The sequence below is a fragment of the Camelus bactrianus genome, chromosome 11, assembly GCF_048773025.1.
Source record: "Camelus bactrianus isolate YW-2024 breed Bactrian camel chromosome 11, ASM4877302v1, whole genome shotgun sequence".
Taxonomy (NCBI): domain Eukaryota; kingdom Metazoa; phylum Chordata; class Mammalia; order Artiodactyla; family Camelidae; genus Camelus; species Camelus bactrianus.
The window spans coordinates 58,693,245-58,716,437 of NC_133549.1; the positions used below are offsets into that span (position 1 = coordinate 58,693,245).

A 23,193-nucleotide genomic window follows, 5' to 3' on the forward strand; every position below is an offset into this window, starting at 1 on the left:
GCTCTTAACCATTCCACTTAACCGAGTTAGCTAGCGGATTAACCAACATCCTCTAGAGAAGGGGTCAGAACAGTAAAATCCAGGGGCCAGATCCAGCTGTCACTTGTATTTGTCAATAAAGTTTTATTGACACACAGTCATGTCCATGTGCTGATGTATTAAATTATGTACTGCCTATCTCGCTATTTCCACTCTGTAACAGCAGAGCTGAGCAGCTGTGATAGACTGTGTATCTTGCAGAGACGAAAATATGCTGTATCTCAAACTGCTTCACAAATGTCTCAGTTTTCTCTCCATTTAACCCCAAAATAGAAAGTACAGAATGTGTAAATAAATGACAAACAAATATATATTTGTATATTGAAGGGCTAAAATTAAACAGTTGAGGTGGTTACGTATCTGTTTATGATTCCTGACCTAAGCTGTCATTTTGACAACCAGACCAGCTACCCATCAGGATAGTGACAGAGACATGGGTTTGTCCTGGGGGCAAAACGCCAGGCAGACAATGATGCACTCAACTCAGCCCTGACATTCTTCTCTGTTCCATGAACAACTCTGGTCAAGTGTCAGGGTTTATAGTTTCACAACTTGTGGAGGAAAAGTTAAAACTTCTTTTTTCCTTTTGTGGCTATGAAAACTGACAAATAAGTCAACCAGAAGAACTCAGTCATGCATCCAAACTGAGCTTGTTCTAGAAGCTTCGTGCAGAAGCCCTTCTCTGGAGAGCATGTAGAACTCTGGACCAAGTCTAGGTTTGTTTCCTAAGCGTTAGCCATGTGCCAAGGACACAAAGTTCCTTCTGGCACAAAGTTCTTGTTCTATTTAATTTTGTTGAATAACTGAGTAGACACATGTGCAGGGTAGGGATGTTTTCAATATCACTTGGGTAGAGACTTTTGTCATGGGTGGTGGTTCATTATGTTAAAAGAGTGTTCCTGAAAGAGAACATGTGCATATCTAAAGGCTTTATTAAAATCTTTTTTTTTTCCTCTCGGTAGCAAACACTTTCACGTAAACACTGCACATACCTTAGCTTTAGCTTCTACCTGAGCTCCGTCTTGCACCAGATACCGCACGACTTCAGCTTGGCCGGACCGAGCTGCCATGTGCAGTGCTGTTTCTCCTCTCTGGGGAACAGGAGCCAAAGTGAGTTAACGCAGCTCTAAAGGAGAGCGGCATGTTTTATTGGCATCAAGTTTATGATGGAGGATTTTTTTTTAAGGAAAAAATAGTCCCAAGCACTTCCTTTTGGGGGGGGGGTGGTAATTAGGTTTATTTATCTATTTTTTTTTTAATGAAGGTTCTGGGGATTGAACTCAGGACCTCATGCATGCTAAGCATATGCTCTAACACTTGAGCTGTATCCTCCCCAATTCCAAGCACTTTCTTATTGAAAATAGGAAAGATAGGAAATGAAATACACGAGGATCGTACAGGAACCCGGTCCACGATGGAAGACTTCAATGTAAGCCCTGGGAGCCTGGTCGCCGGCAGTCTCGGAAGCCGTGCTCAGTCGTCTACAGTGAGGCCTCACTGGGGGCTGAGAGGCAAGTGCTACAGGGCCAGGCAGGAGGCCAGAAGAGTGAAGAGGGCAGGTGGGGGGGAGGTGGCGTGGCGCTCCCAGAGAGAGGCCCTGCCCTGTCCTGCCTGAGGGAGGCGCCGCTACCTGGCAGGGGCAGACTGCCCCAGTAACTGCGGATGCCAGCCACATCATGCCACACCTTCCTATTTTTCAAAAACAGTGGCAGTCTGGATATTTATGTACATTTCTTGAACACTGGTAAAAAAGATCAGAGTTCAAAACAAAGCAAAACCAAACCAAAAATGCTGCAGGTACAACACAAACACACCCAGCTTGCTGGCTGTTGGTTTGCAGTTCCTGCTTTATCTCAACAGGTCACTATCCTATATCTTTGGACATTATCCCAAGGGGTTATTTTCTTTGCCACTGGACTCCCTCCACCCCTGCCCTGCCCCTTTTCACCAAACAGATTTTAATTCAGATGATCTCTTCATTTATTTAATTAAAAAAATAAAAACAACATATACAACACGGATAGACTGAAGTGTAAAAAGTAATAAAAATCAAATATTTTCTCTCATACCAGGGATGCCCACCTTTAAATTACTTTTATACATTTTGCTTTGCTCCATGGGACATCCACCTCCACGCAAGGAGATGCAAAGACACATTTCACATGCAGCTTGCCACTGTGCTTCCTGGAAAGGTGCTGAGGGTGTAGTTGACCTTATTACCCAGCCTTCTCTGTGGAAAGGGGTGCATCCTCTCTCTGGCCGTTAGTACCAGGAAAGACTGCATTTCAGCTGAGAGCTGGTTCCAGCTGCTAGAAGACAAGGAGCCTTACTGGAGGCCCCTCTCAGGGTGAGGGTGCAGGACCTTACAGCTTGCCCTTCCTGTGCCGGAATGTTGCTTGTTTTATTTTTACTTCTATAGTGCTCATGAGTCCAACTAGTGCTCTTACGCTTGGGGTCTGGGATGCTAATGTTATTATGATGTTAAATTTAAAATCCTGTAAGACAATATCAAATCACACGTGCAGACCTAGGGGGCTAAGTTCCTCCTCTGACATTTGCTATGAAGTGAGGCTCTTGCTTCTGCAGAGCAACGCTTAGTGTGGGAAAACAGCATCTTCCTCCAACAATGAGCTGGCTTCCATGAGTTTGCTGTAACACTGTCAAGCACACTCAAGAGAAATTACTTTGGAGTTTACTTGGAATCACAGTAATGATAGTGTTTGAACCACCTTCTCAACATGGAACATTTCTTAATGCTTCTACTGAAAAAAATTCTCTCCCTCCACAAGACTTTCCTTTTTAAAGCATAATATTCAGTAGCAATACACACAGTCCCTGTATCTTAGCAATCTGTGACCAGCTAGTGACTGAAAGGCTCTTGCCTTTGAGGTCAAGGAAACCACAGGTATTCTCAAATTCTGTTAAATTAAATAGTGATTAATTTACTTATCACAAAAAATAAACAGATCGGGAGCAACCTTTGCCAGTTTTGTAAATACTCACAGTTGGACCTGCGTTGTTAAAAGGATACTTACCACGTTGGTGGTGTTGGGTGAGGCTCCGTGATGCATTAGTTGTGACACGATATTTACATGCCCCATGAAGGCAGCAACATGGATTGGGGTGAGGCCCGACTGAAGGGAAAGAGGGAGATGTCAGTTCGCTGGCTTGTCATACCATGGGTTTGTCTGCCTGCCTGCCTGTCTGCCATCCACCCAACCATCCATCCATGTTAAGTTGACCAGTTTATTGATCAGATCAGAAAACATCAAGACATCACCACTATGTCATAGATTCTATAAGACAAATGGATCAATAATCATCATTTCCCTCAAGCAAGTTCCGTGATTATGAAAGGCCTGTGTCATAATCATTAAAGATTTATTTCATTTTATATAGTATTTTGAAAAAAATTTAGAGAGAAATAACTTGAAGGTTTTTCTCCCTTTGCTACTAAGCCTTTCTTATTCATACGACTGTGTGTGTGTGTGTGTGTGTGGAGAGGACACACATGTGATTACATACACAATAGTAAAAAGTCAACTTTTATTTCAGATCCTATTCTGGCCTTTAACGAGGACGCCTCTGCACTCAGAGTAACTGATTCTATGTATGTGAAAGGACAGGGTAGGAACATAAAGCCACCTCTCTGATAAATGGGCAGATCACCATTAATCGTTCCAATCAGTTAAATTTTTAACTTTTTGAGTATTATAAATTAAGGTGATAAAATTAAGGCAAATATAACAAGGGTCACTAGACTGAACCTTAATTTTCATATGTGTTTCAAGTCTGACTTACACACACACACACACACCCCAAAACATTGGTATTTTTTGTATAAAATGAGTCCATTTCCAGTTTTTCAGAATTTAATTCCACTTACATCATAAACACCATAATTTGGAAAAATATTTAATATGGCTAGAAAACGCTACAACAGAAGGAGATAACTATTTCAACAGAAATTTGAGTAGTGTTAAAGAATACATGAAAGGAATTCTCCACAATGAAAGTGAGACTGAAGACAGAAGAGGAGGAAGTCTGGTTGCTGGGACTTCAAACAGTGGGAACCGACAACAGCAGGGGGAAGGAGATTTTGTTATAATTCGGCACCTTTTCCCATCAGCAGGGGGAGTCGTTAGGACACACGTGAGGCAGAGCCCTCATCCTGGTCAGCACCGCCTTTGCAAGCTCTTAGGGAGCTCAGGGCCAGCAGTGGAAACTTCTCAGCACGGGTTGGCATTTCTGGACGTGAGTCAAAAATCTCCTTTTGGGGGGAGGGTACAGCTCAGCGGTAGAGTGTGTGCTTAGTGTGCACAAGGCCCTGGGCTTAATCCCTGGTACCTCCAATAAGTAAAATAAAAACCTAACTACCTCTCCCCAAAATAAAAATAAAAATCTCCTTTAATTCAGAGCCCATTCTGATCTTTAAAAAGGGTTGCCGTGCACGGAGAATAAACTTACTTTTTTTATAATGAAAATAACTGGGTACCTACCATGAAGCCAGGAGACTCACAGCAAATCAGGATTCATATTTCCAATCATTTAGCATTTCAGTTAGAATTGTTAGAAATCAGGGCAAACATTTCTTTTGCAGATAAGAAACTGAGGCAAAGCAACAACTCCTAGACTAGACCTTAGTCTTTATGTTTGCTTCCGATCCTGTATGCATTCAACAAACCTTGACTGAATGATCTACTATGGGATCTACTGGGTACATTAAGACCAGTAAGACTCAGGCCTGCCTTGCTGGAGCCTGCAGTTTCTGGGGGAGCCAGGGGAGCGGCTGGGTCACAGGTAAGTCAGATGGACAAGAGCTTTGATGGAAATGTGCCCAGGATGTGGTGATGGTCCTGAGGAGGAGCTCCTAGATCAGGCCACAGGTTAGGGGAGGATTCCGAGGAGAAGGTGGCCCCAGATCTGGTCCTGAAAGGCAGGCAGGACCAGACTGGAGAGGAGGTGTGGCACATGGAGGGTCAGAGATATGGAATGAACAGGAGGGAGTCCAGTCTCGGGAAGTGCCAGTGGCTGGAATCCAGGGGGACCAGTGTGCTGGGGGGTTGGGGGATGGCGTGAGTCTGAAGGGTGGACGTCCCAGTGGATCACTTCTCTGAGTTCTGCGTCATTTTGTATGAAAGAAACCTAGAGCTAGTCCTTCAGCATTCTGAGTTTTCACAGAAAGTAATCCTTACTTCAGAAATACTCAGAGGTTATGTTATGCACGGGTTCTCAACCACAGCACATACGACATTTTGAGCCAGAGAATTCTTTGTTGCGGGAGGCTGGCCTGTGCACTGTAAAAGGTTCAGTAGCACCTCTGGCCTTTACTCACTAGAGGCCAGGAGTACGATCCAGTTGTGACAACTAGAAATATCTCTAGACATGGCCAAATGCCTCTTGGGGGGCAAAACCACCCACAAGCACTGCAGTGTAGGATTTGAGAAGGATTGCATTACAAGATTTCACATAAATTACACTTTGAGTGACAGCACCGCTCACCTTTAAGCATGACACGTGTCTGGGCTACACTTCTCATCACAGGATGTATTTACACTCACCCACCCACACTCTTGTCTGCTTTCCTTAGGACTGGCAGCCCCTTGGGTGAAGGGTTCAGAAAGTCATCTAACACCACACACAGCAAAACAAGCACATTGTGGGGGACGGCTCTAGGACTCTGGCCGCTGAGGCTGCACTCCCGGCACCCGGAAGTGCAGAAATCCTCCTTCTCTCACCTCGGTTACGGCTTGGATGGATGCACCGTGTTTCAGAAGGAGTTCCATTACTTTAATTCGATTCTTTTTGCAGGCAATATGAAGAGGGGTAAAGCCATTCTGCAAGGGAGAAAAATAAATATCGATTTGATTACATTCCACTGAAATCTACTTCCACTGTGTATGGTAAAATATTTTTGCTGACGCAACGTTCTGTCAAGATTTGGAAATGAGCAGAAACAACAAGGGGTTAAATTGAATGTAGATTCTTTTCTGCAAGCATAGGTAGTCGACCTGCTCCCAAGAACCCAAGGTGCCTTCGTAATCATGAACAGGAAGCCAATTTTGGTCCCAATCTCCTGGTATCTAAGGAATAATGGTCATGCATTTTCTTAGACTACTTTATTCTGAAATTCACTCTTTTAAATAATACATCCCTCCCCTACCTCGCTTCGAACACAGACTAAAAACATCTGGGCCAAAAATTTGCCCTCGACGCGAAAACTTCATGCATGCCTGTTCTGACTTCTCTGCTGCATTTCAGGACAACTACAAGACCCATCTTAAATGTTTTTTCTTCTTCCAAGTTTTAAGATTCAAGTAGGTGCTTACTCCAAGGAAGCAGAAAGTTAAACAACCCAACATCATTTGCATCATTTGGTTTAATATTTCACTTAATAAAAGAACCTGCTTTTGAACAAATTCCCTACCACACTGTACTGCCTGCTAATTGAGACCACGGGGCATATTTTAGTCACTATAGAGAACCACATAATGTCAGGGTCCACTGCGACAGCGTAGGTTAAAGTCACCGCGGGTGCTTCTGTGGATTATTTGAAGCCATTTGCCTGGCCATAGTCCATCCAAGGATGGCTGGCTACAACCCTCCATAAACTGCAAGTGTTATGAAGTCTTCAGAGTCAGAGGGAAAGGAGAGTGGAGGCCCACACCCCGTTGGAAGGCTTTTTTATTACATGGAAAAATGAGTCATGACTTCTCCTTTCTTTCCCTCCCTTCTCAGAATTCAAAGATATGTCTGATATCCTGGGTGGGTCAACTGTTCTTGAAATGCTGCTCTCGGAAAAGCTTTCAGAATCACGATGGCAGTGGAGCTGCCTGGGGCCTGGAGGGCTCCTGTCTGCCCATCCTTTCCCGCCCATTCCAAATCTCCATGCCTGCAGAGCCCCAAAGACGCTGCAGATCCCCGAGCCAGGGGGACCCCATCAGCTGCAAAGGGGGCAGAGACCCTTCCTCCAATGGCTGAGCAGGTGACAGCCTTTACAGCAAAGCTGCTAGGAAACCCACATGTTTTCCCTAGTACTTGGTGTCATATTTCTTCCTACACTTGGGTGCTTATCCTGAGCTAAATTGAAACTGCTTACTAAATTGGGACCATTTATTTTTCAAAAGACAACACACACCATCTCACTGTGAAAATCAAACCACACAATACAGCTAAGGGTTAAAACAGCAAATCACTGTAGGAGGTAAGATGACAAATGTGACCAAAGTTTTGGATCATGAGGAAAAGGAGATGGCAGATAATTTCATTACCTTACGTGGTTAACATCAAATTTCCACTCACAAATTCTTAGACTTCTCATGTGTCAGATGAAGTTTTTGTTTTTCTTAAAATCATTTTGCCTTATATTTTTCAATCTCAGGAAAAAACTTTTAATTCACAGAATTATAACTTTACCTACCATGAGATAAAGTTGACCACCTTAGTCTTTTTACACTTGTACAGTCTTTGGGTTTCATTCACTTAAGAGAATCAGTAGTGTAACCATGAAGAGGTTAATGATTTAGCCTCACTGGTCTCGCTCACGTCAGAAATAGAAGGGTTTACAGATTTCCCAGAAGGCTGTCTGTAGGTTCACAAGGAGTACACTTTATTTAACCACACCTTCCATTTTCACCTCCTGAAAAAGAATCCCGCGCTAGGGTAGCTTGTGGTCAGCAAGACAACATGGGCTGGACTTGGTAGCTTGGCCACTCACCAGGGCTTTGGCGTTGGGGTTAGCTTTCTTATCCAAGAGAACCTTGGCGACTTTGTAATGGCCACAGTGGGCAGCCACGTGCAGGGCGGTCAGGTAGTCATTGGTGACGTCGTCCACAGGCACGTTATGCTGGAGGAGAAGTTGGACGCAGTTTAAATGATCCCCTTGTGTGGCCATGTGCAACGGAGACAGTCCATTCTGGAACACATAAGAAAAGCAGAGTTTACTGTTGTACCTTTCAAACGCAAACATGTCACCAAACGTAAAATACAATACAGATCTGAACAGATGAAAATCCTAGATTTTCACACGGAATACCTTCTCTTTCTAAGAGGTTTTGCGGCAACTGTTTTGAATTGCAGCTACTTTCCAAACTAGTCCCCCCATCCCTTATATCAATTAAAAAAATTCCAAAGATAATTTATTTTTCTGATTTAAAAAGTGTGAGTTGTACTAAGGTTCACTATTTACTGCATTCGCAGTGAGTTGGAATTCTTAATATTTAAGACTGAAAAGGATAAAATAAAGGCAAACAGATTCGTATTCACTAGACTGGCTTTTATTTTGTCCTTCTGTATTACTAATACTTGGTGTTGAATATTATATTGGTCAATTAAAAAAGAAGACCTGAACACAACACATTTCATCTCACATCAATGTAGAAAGGAAAAATTTTTCCCTTTCCCATCTATCTGGTGCCCCCATGTGTCTATGATGAGGAAAGGCAGAGCTCTGACAACTCATTAACTAATGCTTGCCGCAGGTAGTTTATTTCAACTGGGTTCAATGACACAATTCATCATGTGCAACATGAGTAAGTAAAAAATCATTAAGAGAGCTGAGAGGAGACATAAATGGGGTCAAAGGTAAATAAAACCTTTAAAAAGGCTAGAGTGACATTTAGCATTCAGCTCATGCTTCCTCATGAAGGCAAAAACAAGGTATTAAGATGCCAGTCTTTTCAGGCAAGCATGCCTTTAAAGCTCCCTTTAAATGAGTAGGCAACGTGGAGGAACCTGGGAAGTTCCGAGAGAATCCAATTATCAAGAGAGGCTCTATTAATTACTGTAACCCAGGTTAAGCTATGTCAGGGGAACAAGTGACAGCAAATTCCATTTCCAAAAAAACTGTCATCAGTGAACTTTGAAAATAATGATACATTAAATATACACTGATGAACTAGGTATTTCTGAATCCTCTGGGCTAACTTAAATTCCCCTAATTTATCTATGAATGATATAAAACAGGAGTTCAAGATAAGAAAAAAAAAACACTTTAGCCACTTTCCTGGTATCACCCACCAAGTTATGTATTTCAACTATTTGTGTTTCTTGAGAGCAAAAGGTTCATGGGTTATAATTTCCCCATATTGCCCAGCAGAGAGCCGCACTGCATGTATAGAAGACCTTTATAAATATTTGTGAAAATTTAAAGCCTTCATACACTGTCAGTCAATCAGGATATTTCTGCCTAAAAAATCCCACTCCAACATTTTTGAACCAAAGTAGAAACTAAGGTGCAACAAAGGACGGGAACGTTTCCCATTTGAGACGCTGCCACCCACCAGCATATGTGCTTGTCTACTTCCTGCCAAAACGTTCTCTTGCTTTATGTTTTGATACAGTCTTAGAGGAAAACATGAAGTAAACAAAAACACAAAATCTGAGAGAACGAATGACTTAGTGGAGAGCAGAAATGGGAGGCAGTGTCAATAAAGGAAGGAAATTCTCCAACGATGTACAAAACCACCGTGTATGAGGGGGTGACAAAGAGAAAGTAATGATCATCTGCCCTGCGGAGGGGGTCCTGTTACGAACGGAATCTTCACCAAGCTAAAAATAGGAATCCAGTGTGAGGGTTTTTCTTAGCTCAGAAAGATGAAAGCCTTGAAGAATTAGACAGATGGTTTTAAAGTCAGGAATGCATTCATTCACTCAGTATTCATTCAACAAGTATTTAGTGAAGGTCTCCTATGGGCACTGATTTCGATGCTTGGGGCACTGCTCTGAATAAGGCAAAGTTCTTGCTTTCACTTTACTGAAGAAAGGGATGGCAAACAAGATAAGAATCTAAGAAGGCCTCTCTGAGAAGATGACATTTGAGTTGAGAACTGTGTGGGGACTGCAGAGATCTGGGACAAACGGAGGGAACTCAGCCTGAGGGAGAGGAAATGAGAACAAGCCTGGTGTATTTTAGGAGGTGGGAGAAGGCTGGTTGGCTGGGAGATGGTAAAGCGCAGAATGAGAGATGAGACAGATGTGGTCAGATTCTGGGCAGGAAGTGATGCTCAGTGCGGCGGGCGGGGGGACTTCCGGATGAACGTGGTAGATGTCCCAGCGGTGTTTATCCATCCCTTCACGAACTCCACTAAAAAAGCATTCATGGAATTTAAAAGGTAAAACCCACAGGACACCCACATATGTGTGCATGCACACCCACACACTCACATACACAACATGGGAAAGGAAATGAGAGCAGATATGTGATGTCTACAAATGGGAATATGAAAAGAGATTTTCATTTAGCGGAAGAGAGAAGACTAAATCCTGAGTGCCTATTGAAGGGTATGATCAGTGGCGTGTTGATAAATGTTTAACAACAGCTCTTTGAAAAAGAAAAGCCCTGATATGTAACATTTGCCAATTTCCATGGTGTAAAACCTACTAGGACCAATTTTAAGCTGTCAACGTGATGTTTCTGAACATGGAATTGGGAAAAGATGTACATAATAGACTCAACCAACGATCTGGCTCCAGCATACCACTGGGTATAATAAAAACAACAGATTTACCTCTCAAACGGCCAAAACACATGGAAACATGGTACCTTGGAGGATAAAGATGAAGCTTGGGGGCCCCAAAGAAGGACTGGTTCCCTGTCTACAGAGTTGTCTGGTCTCCAGGCCCCTCCAGCCCAGCAAAGCAGATGACTGCCCCCTTGTACCTTGCAGGAAACCAGGAATTCAATCTCTGGAGAGCTATTGTGGATGCAGGGGCCAGGGCAGAGCAGAGGGCAGTGGTGAGGCTCTGGATTGAGAAGAGGTGCTCAGGGAAGGAGGAAGGACATGTGTTAAGAGCGTGGTCTCTAGAGTTCAACTGCGTGGGTTCAAATCCTTGTTCTGCCACTAGCTGTGACATCTCTCTTTGGGTCTCAGTTTCCTCAGCTATAAAAAGAGCATCATAGTAAAACTAGTACCTCAAAGAGATACTGTGAGGATTAAATGGGTTCATACATGTAAAGTGCTTCAAGCCTGGTATGTAGTAACCACTGTGTAAGTATTAGTAACCACCGTGACGACCAAGGTATGAGGAGAGGACCAGGAGAATGGCAGCGCCTTTTCCTGTTTCTGACTCTGAATGTGTTCACCCAGATGCACACTGCAAAAGGTTAGAGGATGCGACTTTCAAAAAACTGAAGTTCCCAGAGAAAAGGTAAACTCATCCTGACATTAAGGATTCCTCCAAACCACCTCCACCTGATACACCCGAGAGGAGCCCCGTGTGCCCTCAGGGAGCTTGCACTCAAAGGGGAGTGCCTGACACTTATGGGCAGGTACAGACATTCGTGGGCAATCCCCATCACGACAGAGAGAGCCAAAGCCAACAAAGAGAAAAAAGAAAATCTGAGGAGTAAGGGACAGACGAGAGGCAGCAAGAGTGTAAAGAAAAGTTACCTTGAGTGTTCTCAGAAAGGCAGCAGAATGTATTGCATCCATAAAACAAGAACTGGATGCTTTAAGAAAAGAAGCAATGAGAGAATAAGAAAATGTTCTTGCACGTCAAAAGCATAGAAGAAAAAAACTCAGGGAGATTTCTCTGCAAAAAAACCAAAAAGACAATGAGGTGAACAGTAGGAGAAGGAAGATGAGACAATGACTGGCTATTCACTCCATTGCTTTGATAAAATGAAAACTACTTTTAAAAGAGTACAATAGGGATTAACTGGAGGCTTTTTAGGCAGGAGGCTGATGTGATTTGGTTGACAGTTTCCATGGCCACGTTGACTGCAAAATGAGAACTGGATGGGAAAAGGGAAAGTGGGGAAACGGGGGACCAGTCAGGAGGCCATTACAATGACTCAGGAAGATGACGTGGCTCACAGACAGCAGTGGGGTGGAAAGAAGATGCAGACTATGTGAAAGGAGAAAGAGCAAACAGAATGGTTTAGATGAGAAGCACAGAAAATCCAAGATGTCACAGCATACAGTGAAAAACGGTGGCTGTTTAATTCTGTTGGACAGGTACCTCCAATGACTCGCCAATCTAAACCCTGCATTTCAAATGAGGGATGGAGTTGTTCAGACCACCGTGACCCTGTCCATCTTCACTAGAGTTGCTGAGGAAACACTGACCAGAGGGCAAACAGGAGTAATAATGTGCTTTTCTTGTTTTGATAATGTTTAGAAATTAAGGCTCTTTATAAAGCTTAATATAACTTCTCAAAAATCACTGGTTTGATTTATAAAAATAGTTATGACCCAGAGGTAGTTTGGATGCCCCCAAATTTATTTACAAATAGTCTCTTTTTCAAACAGTGTCAGATGTTTTTACTATTTAAAAATCCAGGAGATACTGAGTAAAACATTAATTTTTTTCAGGCAATCATTGTGTGTCCCTTTCAGATATGTCCACTTTTTCAAATGCCCAAGCAAGGCGCAATCTCTCCAAAGTTTCCAGGCTTCATCAGTTAAGGAATATCTTGGCCTTTTTACTAGTCTGTGAACCCTCAGGAAATAAACTCAGAGGCTGGAGAGAGAGCACCAGCCCCTGGATTTTAGCCTGCAGATCTTGTAGTCCTTCCCCAACAAGCAAACCATTACTGGGCTATGAAAATTCCATAGAATAAAATCAGGCAGTAAGAGTTCCCGAAACAAAACAAAATAAAGACAAAAGCAACACACACACAACTCCATCTGGAGGCCGCATAAACCCCAGCTTAATTTTGAGGTTCTACAAAGATTTGGTGCTAAACCCAAACTATGGCATCTCCTATGTCATCCATAGCCTGGGTGAAGTAACTAGCCAAGGGGTTCAGAGATGAATACAGCGTGACGCCCAAAACCTGAAGAGAATTTACCTTGGTTTTTGAGAGAATGGGGGCAGCTCGATCGAGCAGCATCTCCACCACCTGCTCGTGGCCACTCCTGGCTCCACAGTGCAGCGGCGTCAGACCATCCTGTCGAACAAGGCAACATCCTCTGTCATGTTCAGTGGGAAATTCTATAAATGAGTGTATCTCGTCAAGATTCAGCACAGTGTCCAACAGCCTGTGGACCAGTGAACTTTGAACATTTACTCATCTTTATCTCATAAAATAATGTTATATTTTCATCTAGAGAACTACATTTTTCATAAGTTTGAGTAGTTGCCAAGTGTGTGATTTCCCACATACTAGAAAACTGACATTTAAAATGTAACTGTTCCACTACTCTTTTGACTAGCCAGTGGAATCTAAATACTGTAAGTAATTTGATACCCACCATTTAAAAAAAAATACACATCTATACCTCAATTAAAAATTTTTTTAAAATAAAAAATGAGTACACTTCAATTAAAAAAATTTTTTTAATTAAAAAAATTAAAATGTTAAGACAGTAGAGGAAAAAATTACAAACTTAGGAATTTGTAATAGGAATTTTACATTGGTCCCTTTTCCTTCTGCATGTCTATTTCCATTCCACTTCCCCCATATAATTTTATCTTCATGTAATATATTTATGCTTGACTGTTTTTTTTAATTGATTATCATATATTTCTCTGCCGTGAAAATATATAAATTTAAATTTGAAAAAGGCTTAAAGATTTCCTGAGAACATAAGCCTTTATTTAAGAACTGAAACAAACAAACAAAAAACTGACTGGAATGGTCGTAATTATTCAAACACAACTGATCAAAACAGCAAAAATATATTACACATTTTGTGATTGTTAAGCAAGAGCAACAATTTATGAAAACTTCCTCTCTAAATGAGATGCACTTCTTTTCACCACTAGTCCATGTATCTGCCAATGAACAGTATTCACTGCTAGAATGAGGCAGGATCCAGCACCAGCACTGTCCCAGTTTTGTCTCTATAAATGTTAGTGCTGAGACATCTTTCTGCATAAACAAGCAGACCAGCTTTTGCTTTGGCAGGGTCACTAATTCTCTAAACTCCTTCTGAACTACACGCCACAAATCCCTTAATAATCTTTCATCAGGGATTTTTTTTTCAATGATCTATCATAAGACAAGTCCATTAGGTCCTTCACTTTTGATTTCTAAGCATATGACATGCTGAAGAGTTGGTTATGTAATCATTAGAGTCATGCAGTTCTTAACAGGACACCAGTATTTTGAACTTTTCCCTCTGCCCCTCTCCGTCACCCCTTCCCCGCAGAGCTTCTGCACCCTGGGGCCTTTCTTTAGTACTAGGGGAGGAGGATTACTGTATTAAATAGGTGGGAAAGGAGAATTAATGGGGAGTTAAGGAAATGGAAACTTATTCACTTCAAACTATCTGAGTGGCCGCAAACCATACAGAGAAGTTTTCACACACCCGGTTTGTGTGTTCCTCAACGTGAAGATTCCCTCTGCTGACACTTCAGACTTACCCTAAGAATAGTCACATTTTCAAATACATCAAAAGTTGATTCAATGTACTGAAATCACTTTCCAGGTTGTGTGAGCAGATCTTGAAAGTGAGCCTGATTATCTTAATATTTAATCAATGAACTACAATCCTATTTCTAAACTCCTAGCCAAATCTCAATAGAATTAAAATGTTTTGAAAAATGAGATTTAAATTGCAAATATTACATGAGCTGGTTTGTATATACTTTGGGCATGTTTAAATATTCTGCCTTTTATGCTGATTTAAAACATTTGCTCTTATAAAGCAAAGTAAAGCAATATAACAGGCTTTCAAGCTGGAAACAACACTTTGCTAATAAAATAGAATAAAATAAAATCTGAGAGCAAATTAAAAATACCATAAAGTCCAAATGTCTTCCCAATGATGTCAAACCTGAAAATAACTGAAGGAGAAATAATATGATGATCACATCTACCTTCCCACACACACAAAATTCACATCCTCCAAGTGTGACTGTCTTTAATGAACTAAAAGGTCAAATTCGTTTCTTTCATTTTCTCATTAAGTAGACTCTAAGATGTAAGAGGCGGCAGATAATGTGTAGGCATTTTCAAACTATGGTCACACACAGGCAAAATAATTATTTTAGCTCAACTCATTTATCTTTGAAAATGATCTTCCCCCAAGCAAAATGCTACACATGGAACACAATGTTTGGCTATCTCAGAGCAAAATTTATTTCACCTCCTTAATCCTTTTGAACTCTACTGTTCCTTACAGACATACATTTTTTGCTGGTTTCACCTTTCTAAAAAAAAAAAGTTTTAATTATGTAAAACTTCAAACATATTTCAGACTAAAGTAGACCGAATAGTGTAACGAGCCACTAGGTGTAGCAGGTGCTTAGTGTCAACAGCTGTCACCTCGTGATCGACCCTGATTCATCTGTATCCTGACCTTTTTTCCATTCTTGTATTATTTTGAAGCAAAGCTAAGACATTCTATCATTGTATACAAGGTGTAATCTTCACTTTATAAATGAAGACGCTAAGGTTCAAAGAGGTTAAATGACTCATCCAAGGCTGCACAGGCTGAATCCAGAACAAGGCATATCTTGGGAGGAGTTATTAAAACAAAGCCGCTCTGCTCAAACTTTCAGCCACTCTTCACCTTTCTTTATCTACATTCTGCAGCTGCTACCTCTGATCTCTGGTATGTATGTATTAAAAACTCACAGAATCTACAGACTCAGCCAGGAGAGATGAGAGTTTTTTCTATCAGTGTAAGAGCTGTGAAGTGCTTTAGCACTCTAGCCATTGTTCCTTCAATCACCTTGCTTTAATGATAAAGTCCATTAGTTCCCCAAGCCGCATCAATCTCTAGCTCTTTCAACTGTAGCTTTACTTGCAATATTTTAAACATTGACTGCAAGTGGCTGACTCCTTTGGATCTTCTGCAGACCTGCTCTGAAACTTTTCAAAGGTGCATGGCTCTTCGAATAGCCAGAATCCCGGCAGGAGTGATGCCTCTCAGCAGGAAGCTGTACAAGGTGTCACGACTATCTGGCTGCACAGGCAGTGCCAGCCTGGCTGCTGGGACATTCACAGGTCAGTGGAAAACTAGTGCCTAGAGTTAATGTAAGATCTTTGATTAACATCACAGTTCCCTACAGTCATAAAGACGGAGACATGACCAGCTGATCCACAGTGAGACAGAAAAGTATCTGCCATGTAGTGATTCACAGTTCAGTTTAGAAAAAAAAAAAAAAAAAAGAGTGGGCACTGACATTACTTAATACCAGTTTTGGGGGGGCAAAAAGCAAACATTTAAATTTTGAACTAATTTCTTTGGTTTTAAAATAGGTGTGGCTTATTCACTTTCCTGAAGCACTTTCTGATTATGATGCTCCTATGTTCAAAAAGATCTTTAGTAACTGTCATTCCTGAGCCAAGTCTAAATTCCTCAGCTGAGCACTCCAAGTCTTCCAAAATCAGTCCCTGCTACACTTGACCTTCCCCTAATTCCCTTCCCTTCTGCCTCAATTGAACTATTTGCAGGTCCTGGTAAAAGCCTCTCATTTTCTTGTTTCTCTGCTTTGCCCACATGACTTCCATGTACCTCAAAGTTCCCTTTCTACTTTCACCGAGACCCAAATCCTTACCGTTTAAAGTACAATTTTTTGTTGAAGACATTTCCAAAGCTAGACATCATTATTCTACCATCAGGACTCCCCTCATATTTTATCTGAACCTCTTTTGGGGATCCTATGCCTTTTAACTTGGTATTTTAATTATTTGTGAGCATGCATTATAATTCCAACTACTCTGTTTCTGAGGACATAGTTACTAGCTTAAAAGGGATACTTGAATCTCAGAGAAGGCAACTCAGTATGTTTGTGAAAGTTGCTTAATAAAAATGACTGAGTAAATCAATCAATGAATGAGTTTTTCGGCTAGTCTTTTAAAAGTGTTTTCTAATTAGTTACTTAAAAATTCCTTTCCTTGTTAACTTTTTTCAGATTAAACTGATTTTGTACTTTGCAAGTGCTATTAAAATGTCTTACCTTTCCAGGAAAATTAAATTCTCAATAAATAAGTGACTTACAAATTAGAACTACACTGAAGAATATGACTCAGTCTTCTTAGTATTAAGAATAAGAGAGTAAGAGAAATATTGGAATATTTACTCTAAGATTTTTCCTCTTGCTAATTCAAAACATTATAAGCTTCTATAACTCAATAAAAATATTAAAAATTTAATTTAAAAAATCATTATAAGCTTTAAAAAAAGAGCTACTGTGGATATTGTGTTTTACAACATAGAAGTGAACTGGTTTACATAGGGAACTGCTCTCTTTAAAATTGGGGCAATGCTCTTTCCAACACAAAATAAGGATTTTTACCTGCTCCCAACCTCTGGAAATATACAATGAATGTACAGTGTTACTTAGAATGGGTCCTGGACCAAAATGCAGTTCTTCAACTACATACAACAGTATATAGTTTTGACCTCCAGTTGAAAAATGCTTGACAAAGGCAGTTCTTGGGGCTCAAGGGAAGCTCCCTCAAGAAAGGCAGCATATGCAGTTGGACAGGAGAGAAGCGGAGAGGATGTGGAGTTGCCATAGTAACACTATGGGAGGGAAATGAAATTGCATGGGGTTAGTGATTCTTTTTCCAATTCCCTTGATTTTTAAAGCACTCACATAATGAATAAGTATTTCCTTGGGCAGAATTCTGAAGCAACATAAACCGGAGAGTCTAGATCTCATATTTCATTTCAGTGACAGTAATCTTATTAGTGAGGTGGAGAACTACACTTTACTGGCTGTACAAAATGCTCTCCAGTGTTAAGACTAAGAGCAAAATCTCGCACACTTGAAGGTCAAAAAGATTTTCTTTCAGGTTTGGTTTTTCTGAAAAGCACGAAAGCGGGGCATTAAAGCATCACATTTAGGAATACTGAACCCAGAATATGTCCTTACCAGGTTGAATTTGATCAAAGCCAATACTGAAATGATACAAGTTCATGACTTGGGAAACACTTTCAGAAAGAGACATCGTTTCTTTTGATTAGTATCCCCTAGGTTTCTCCTCTTCCCCCTAAGCAAAAGACTCAGTGTGGAGAAGTAAAAGGAAATCGAGCGGGGAGAACTCTGTGGAAATACACTTTTTTCTATGTCATGGCTATAAAACAGGATGTGATATTTAACTGAAGACTGAAAACACTGAAAGAAAAAGCAGGCAGTGCTCAGGAGAGGAGAGTTATAAAGACAGCCAGAGATAAAAGGCACCAATTAGAGTCGAAGAGCAAGCTATTCTCACATCTGTATTTTTCTCCAAAAATTCTGTTTCCTCATTTTGTACATGTTAGGCAATTGTAGATTTGGCCTGAGAGGAAGTGAAAAGATATTTTTTGAGGCCCCTCTATTGTCACATACACTTTGTATTTGTGATCTTACTGAATTTTTATAACAACTCCTGAGAAAGGCATCGGAAGTTTCATTTATAGGTGAGAAAGCTGCCAGAGCATTAATGTACCTCCTCAAGGTCATATGCAAGGAAACGGTTGGCACTAGAAGTTCCACGCAGGGTCGCCTCCGTCAGAGGGATTGGATTTCTTCTACTAGACCAAGCAATCTCCTTTTAAGATCAAGAATTCATTTCTGCCATTTATATACAGGAGGGAGAAAAAGCTCTTTCTAACGCTCTTCCTTGTTGTCCTGCCATACATTCTATGTTTAGAATTAAACTAAAATAAGGTAAAATCCTACCGTTGTTCTTTCTGCTTAGAAAACTACAGCTTTCCCCCTGCGCCTAAAACACGCCCTTCCTGTCTTTGTTGTTGTGCATTTCTCCACTCTGTTCTTCTTGCTTTTTGTTCTTTCTGATCTTCTTTTGGGTTACCTGAGTCTTATTTAGTATTCTAATGATTGATTCATCATATATATATCAATGGCCATCTCTTCTTTTGGCTTTTTTTTTTTTTTTTTGCAGGGGGAGCTAATTAGGTTTTTGTTCTATGGAGGTACTGGGGATTGAACTCCGGACCTCATGCATGGTAAGCATGCATTTTGTAACACTTGAATTATAGCCTCCCTGCTCCTTTGGCTTTTTAACTAAATCTCTTTTTTCTTTTCTTTATTTTTTATGGGTTGCTCTAAAGATTAAAATACGTATCCTTAAATTATCAGTCTAAATAATATTACGAATTATATTACATAGTAACTGATATTATATATAATGTATTGAATTAATATTATGTAACTTCATATATGAGAAATCTACAATCTTGTAATTCCACTTACATTATTACTTTCATCTTTTTTGCTACAGATATAATTTAATGTTTTGGGGGGGTTGTGGAGGTAATTGGGTTTACTTATTTACGTATTTATTTTTTGAAGGAGGTAATGGGGATTGAACCCAGGACCTTGTGCACACTAAGCATGTGCTCTACCGCTCGAGCTATACCCTCCCTCTGTATATGGATATATATTTAACTTTTGCATGCATTATAATCAAGTTTTTAAAATTTTAAGAAAAATAGTTCCTTATCTGATTATTTATGACTTCTAACTTTTCTCTCTTTTATTTAGATCCACATTCCATCTAGCATCATTTCCCTTCAGAATGAAGAACTTTCTTTAGTATTTCTTTTCATATGGGTTGGATAATAACAAGCTATCTCAGCTTTTGCTTATCTGAAAATGTCTTTCTTTTGCTTTTATTATGGAAATTTACTGGCTATAAATTCTAGATTTACAGGTATTTTTCACTCAGCACCTTAAAGATGTCCCATTGTCTTCTGGCCTCCAGTGTTTTTGATAAGAAGTCAGATAACATACTCATCATTGTTTTCCCATTTATAATGAATCTTTTCCTCTGGCTGCTTACATTTTTAAAAAACCTTTGACATTCAGCTGTTTCAGTATGATGCGCCTCTGTGTGCTTTTCTTTGTAGTTATCCTTCTTGGGGTGCTAAGTTTCCTGGGTTTGCTGGTTGCAGTTTAAGATTGAATTTGGATATATATATATCTCTCCCCCACCATTCTCCTTCTCCTGTCCCTCTTGAACACCACTGTATGTTTCTATTTGGCTCTTGCTATTATTCCACAGATCGTTGACATGGTGTTAATTTGATTTTCAATCTTTTTGCTTTCTGTTATTCAGGTTGGATGATGTTTATGCTTTGCTTTCAAGCTCACCAATTCTTTCGTCCTTTGCATTCCATCAGCTGTTTATCCCATCCAATGAATTTTTTTAAAATTTCAGATTTCATGTTTTTCAATTCTAGGATTTCTATCTGCCTTTTTTTTTTTTTTTTTGAAGGTTTCCTTACTGTCTCCTGAAATTCCCTTTTTCTTCATCCATTATATGTCTTTTCCTTCAGATTATTTAATATATTTAATGTACAGTAATTTTAAAATTAGGTACTGGGTGTTGTGAAAAATATACTACCACCAGACCTTGTAGGGACTTGCTTTCAGGCTTTCAATAATGGGTCTCTTTCAGTTTTGTATTTATTCCTAGTGTGGTCCCTTTAGCCCTAGAGCATTGTTATAACTCTTAAAATGCAGTCCTTCCAGTGTTTCAGTAAAAAACCAAAGGTGTTTACCAAGGCTCTCTCATGTGGTAATTAGGTCTCCTCTGCAATAGGAGAGAGATATTAAAAGAAATAGGATGTGACCGTTACTAACATACATCAAGGGAAAACAGGATAAACGTGTACTTCTGAGTGTCAAGGTGCAGCTTTGAGTGTAATACTGTAGTAATGGGGTGATATGGGGATGTGGGCAGTGGCACCTTGCTAGAAAGGCAGGAAGTTGAGAGAGGCATGGTTAGAGCGGCATTCTGGGAATCAGAGTATTGTTATTACTGACTCTATCTGGAAGTCCTGCATATTCTCTGGGGCACTAAATATAAGACCAGCTACCTTCATTATTGGATGGAGAAGTCAGTGAAAAGAGATGGAGAACTCAGAAGTTGTCACAAAGTCTTAAAATGGTTCTAACTTAGAGTTCATATTGAGCCTCTGATTTGGCTGTGAACTGGTGCAAAGGAAAATAAAAATGACAAGGGACCATCCATTGCCAAGTATCTTCCTTCAAAAAGTATGCAAATACACGTGCTAGGTTTGCAGAGAGCAAGAGTTAAATGGAAAGAAACAGCGGCTACTGTAAGTGGCCATTCCTAGAAAAGCCTTTCTATAAAGAAACAAATTAGGATGCTGCATATAGACGAGATTGAAGCATTTGCCTTGAAATGTGTTTACATCTCAGCACATTTGCCACCATTATTACCCCACATAGATTACACTGTTGTCATGGTGAGAACATCAAAGCTCTACTCTCACAGCAAATTTTGAGTGTACCATACAGTATAATTAACAAAAGTCACAACGATGTATCTTAGATCCTTGAACTTACTCATCTTATAACTGATGTGCCATAGCCATGCCCCAGTAAGGAGCAGGGAAGGACTCAGGTGTCTGGTGTCAGTGAATGTGAGTATCTGTGGGGCAAAAACCACTGACAACTGCAGTGGGTCTGTGGTGGCTGTGCTCGCCACTGGTTACTTCAGTGGTGCTGGGGTCTCCTGCAGAGCAGGTCACAGGGACCCACAGTCATTCCTGCCACGAGGCTGATGCTGACAGCCCTGCTCTTTCCCCCTTGTTCCTTCCCTTCTCTATTCGGCTCAGCTCTGCAGTCTCTGGCTGGAGTGAAACAGAAGTGAGTCCCTTTCATCAGTGCCCCCAAAGGCTGTGGAAGCTGGCTGCTCAACTGGTTCTCCCCTTCTTGGTGAGGTGAACTCTTTCTAGTTGGGGAGGTCACTCTTGGCCCTGAGCAGTGCTGGCCTAGGGGATGGGATGATGCAGGCAGAATGAAGTCCTTCCTTCCCTTTCTGTGCAGTTATTCTCAGTGGGTTTTTTTTTTTTAAACCAATTCCAAATCTTCCTTTTAAAAAAATTTTTCTTTTTTTGAGCTTTTTTTTTTTTTAAAAAACAATTTTTCCAGTGCCCTAGCAGCTGGGAAAGCTTGTAAAATCACTGGGAAGAACTCACTGTCTATACTGAGATGGAAACTCAGACTCGGGAGGATGCACTTGCTTAAGGTCATTATTTTACCTGCTAGTCACACTTAAGACTAGAGATCAGGCACTAGGAAAAGAAAAAAAAAATCACTCTCATCCTGCTTCTCCAGCTGGCAAGGTCTCGCTCAGATCCTACATAAATGACTCTGACCACAACTCAAAGTTCACTTCCTTGATTGAAAGGGCACTAGGACGAGTCTGCTCTTAAACTGAATCCTTTACTAGGTCGGCAACACATGCAGGGAGCAGAGCAAGCAAACGAGGTCCCTGAGAGTGTGCTGGCCCCTGGGGTGAAATCCAGCGTTGTTTTCCTGTCTCTAAACCTGGGGGACCGGTGTGGAGGAGGTCAGATTGTTGATGCAACAAGGGAGCTATGAAAGTAGGAAGTACCTGGCAGGAGGTGGATGGGTAGATAATAATCTTATTTTTCTAAAGAACTACTGGATTGGGTCATTAAAACTTGTATTTATAAAATATTTTGCTACAACAGAAATTAACACAACATTGTAAACAGACTACACTTCAATTAAAAAAAAAATAAGTGAAAAATTTTGCTTTCTGTTGTTAGGCTTGTCCCAGGGCTTTCTGACATTTTCTCTGGTCCCCTCCCTTTCACCCACACACCCAGTCACTGCTCAGTCATTTCAGCAAGAGAGAACGGAAGCTTTGATGGAGAGAACACACAACAGTCGACATATCTGGGGTATGCACTGTGCTTTCTTCCACACAGTCTGCCAGGAATTCAGTCTGTGCCCGAGTGAGACCCCACCCCCACCCAACTCCCTGCAGGACAACAGAAGAATGACAGGCTTTTCTGTTCCCTGTTTCTCCAAGTCTCCTTCACATCCACACGTCACTCACAAAACACAAGACAAAAGTAACTCCATGTTAAAGCTGAATAGATGGTCACAAACAGTCGACACCTTGTTTAAAATAAGACACCCTTTCAAACAGGGAGGCAAAAGGGCAAAAGAAATTGAGTGCGTACTGAATTTGCCCACATACAGCACAGTACTCCGTACCTCTGATGCTTTTATCCAGAAGTGTCTGTATGTTTTTATCCTGGACCTCCCCTGTGACACTATGTGCCCTGCAAGATGGGGCCTGAATTTCCTATGTACCCTTTCCTCCTCCCGCTGTACCAACTACAGCAAGTAAGTGTTTGATAAATGATGCAAAATGACTGGCAAGCAATTGTACGGCTCTGGTGATGGACGGTTGTATCAAGAGTGGGAGAAATAAGGCAATTTCTAACTGGCACACTCACTAAA

At 40.8% G+C, this 23,193-nt stretch overlaps 1 protein-coding gene across 6 annotated transcripts in view; it reads right to left on the reverse strand.

Moving 5' to 3' along the window:
* The window catches only part of ANK3 (ankyrin 3), a 472,635-nt gene that overhangs the window by 144,427 nt on the left and 305,015 nt on the right, over positions 1-23,193 (reverse strand). For all 6 annotated transcript variants that reach the window (XM_074374055.1, XM_074374057.1, XM_074374056.1 and 3 more), the window contains exons 9-13: positions 12,833-12,931; positions 7,757-7,954; positions 5,778-5,876; positions 3,075-3,173; positions 1,032-1,130 (exon numbers count right to left, since the gene is read on the reverse strand). In XM_074374055.1, the coding sequence (XP_074230156.1) occupies positions 1,032-1,130; positions 3,075-3,173; positions 5,778-5,876; positions 7,757-7,954; positions 12,833-12,931 (594 nt within the window). The remainder of the gene's footprint in view (positions 1-1,031; positions 1,131-3,074; positions 3,174-5,777; positions 5,877-7,756; positions 7,955-12,832; positions 12,932-23,193) is intronic.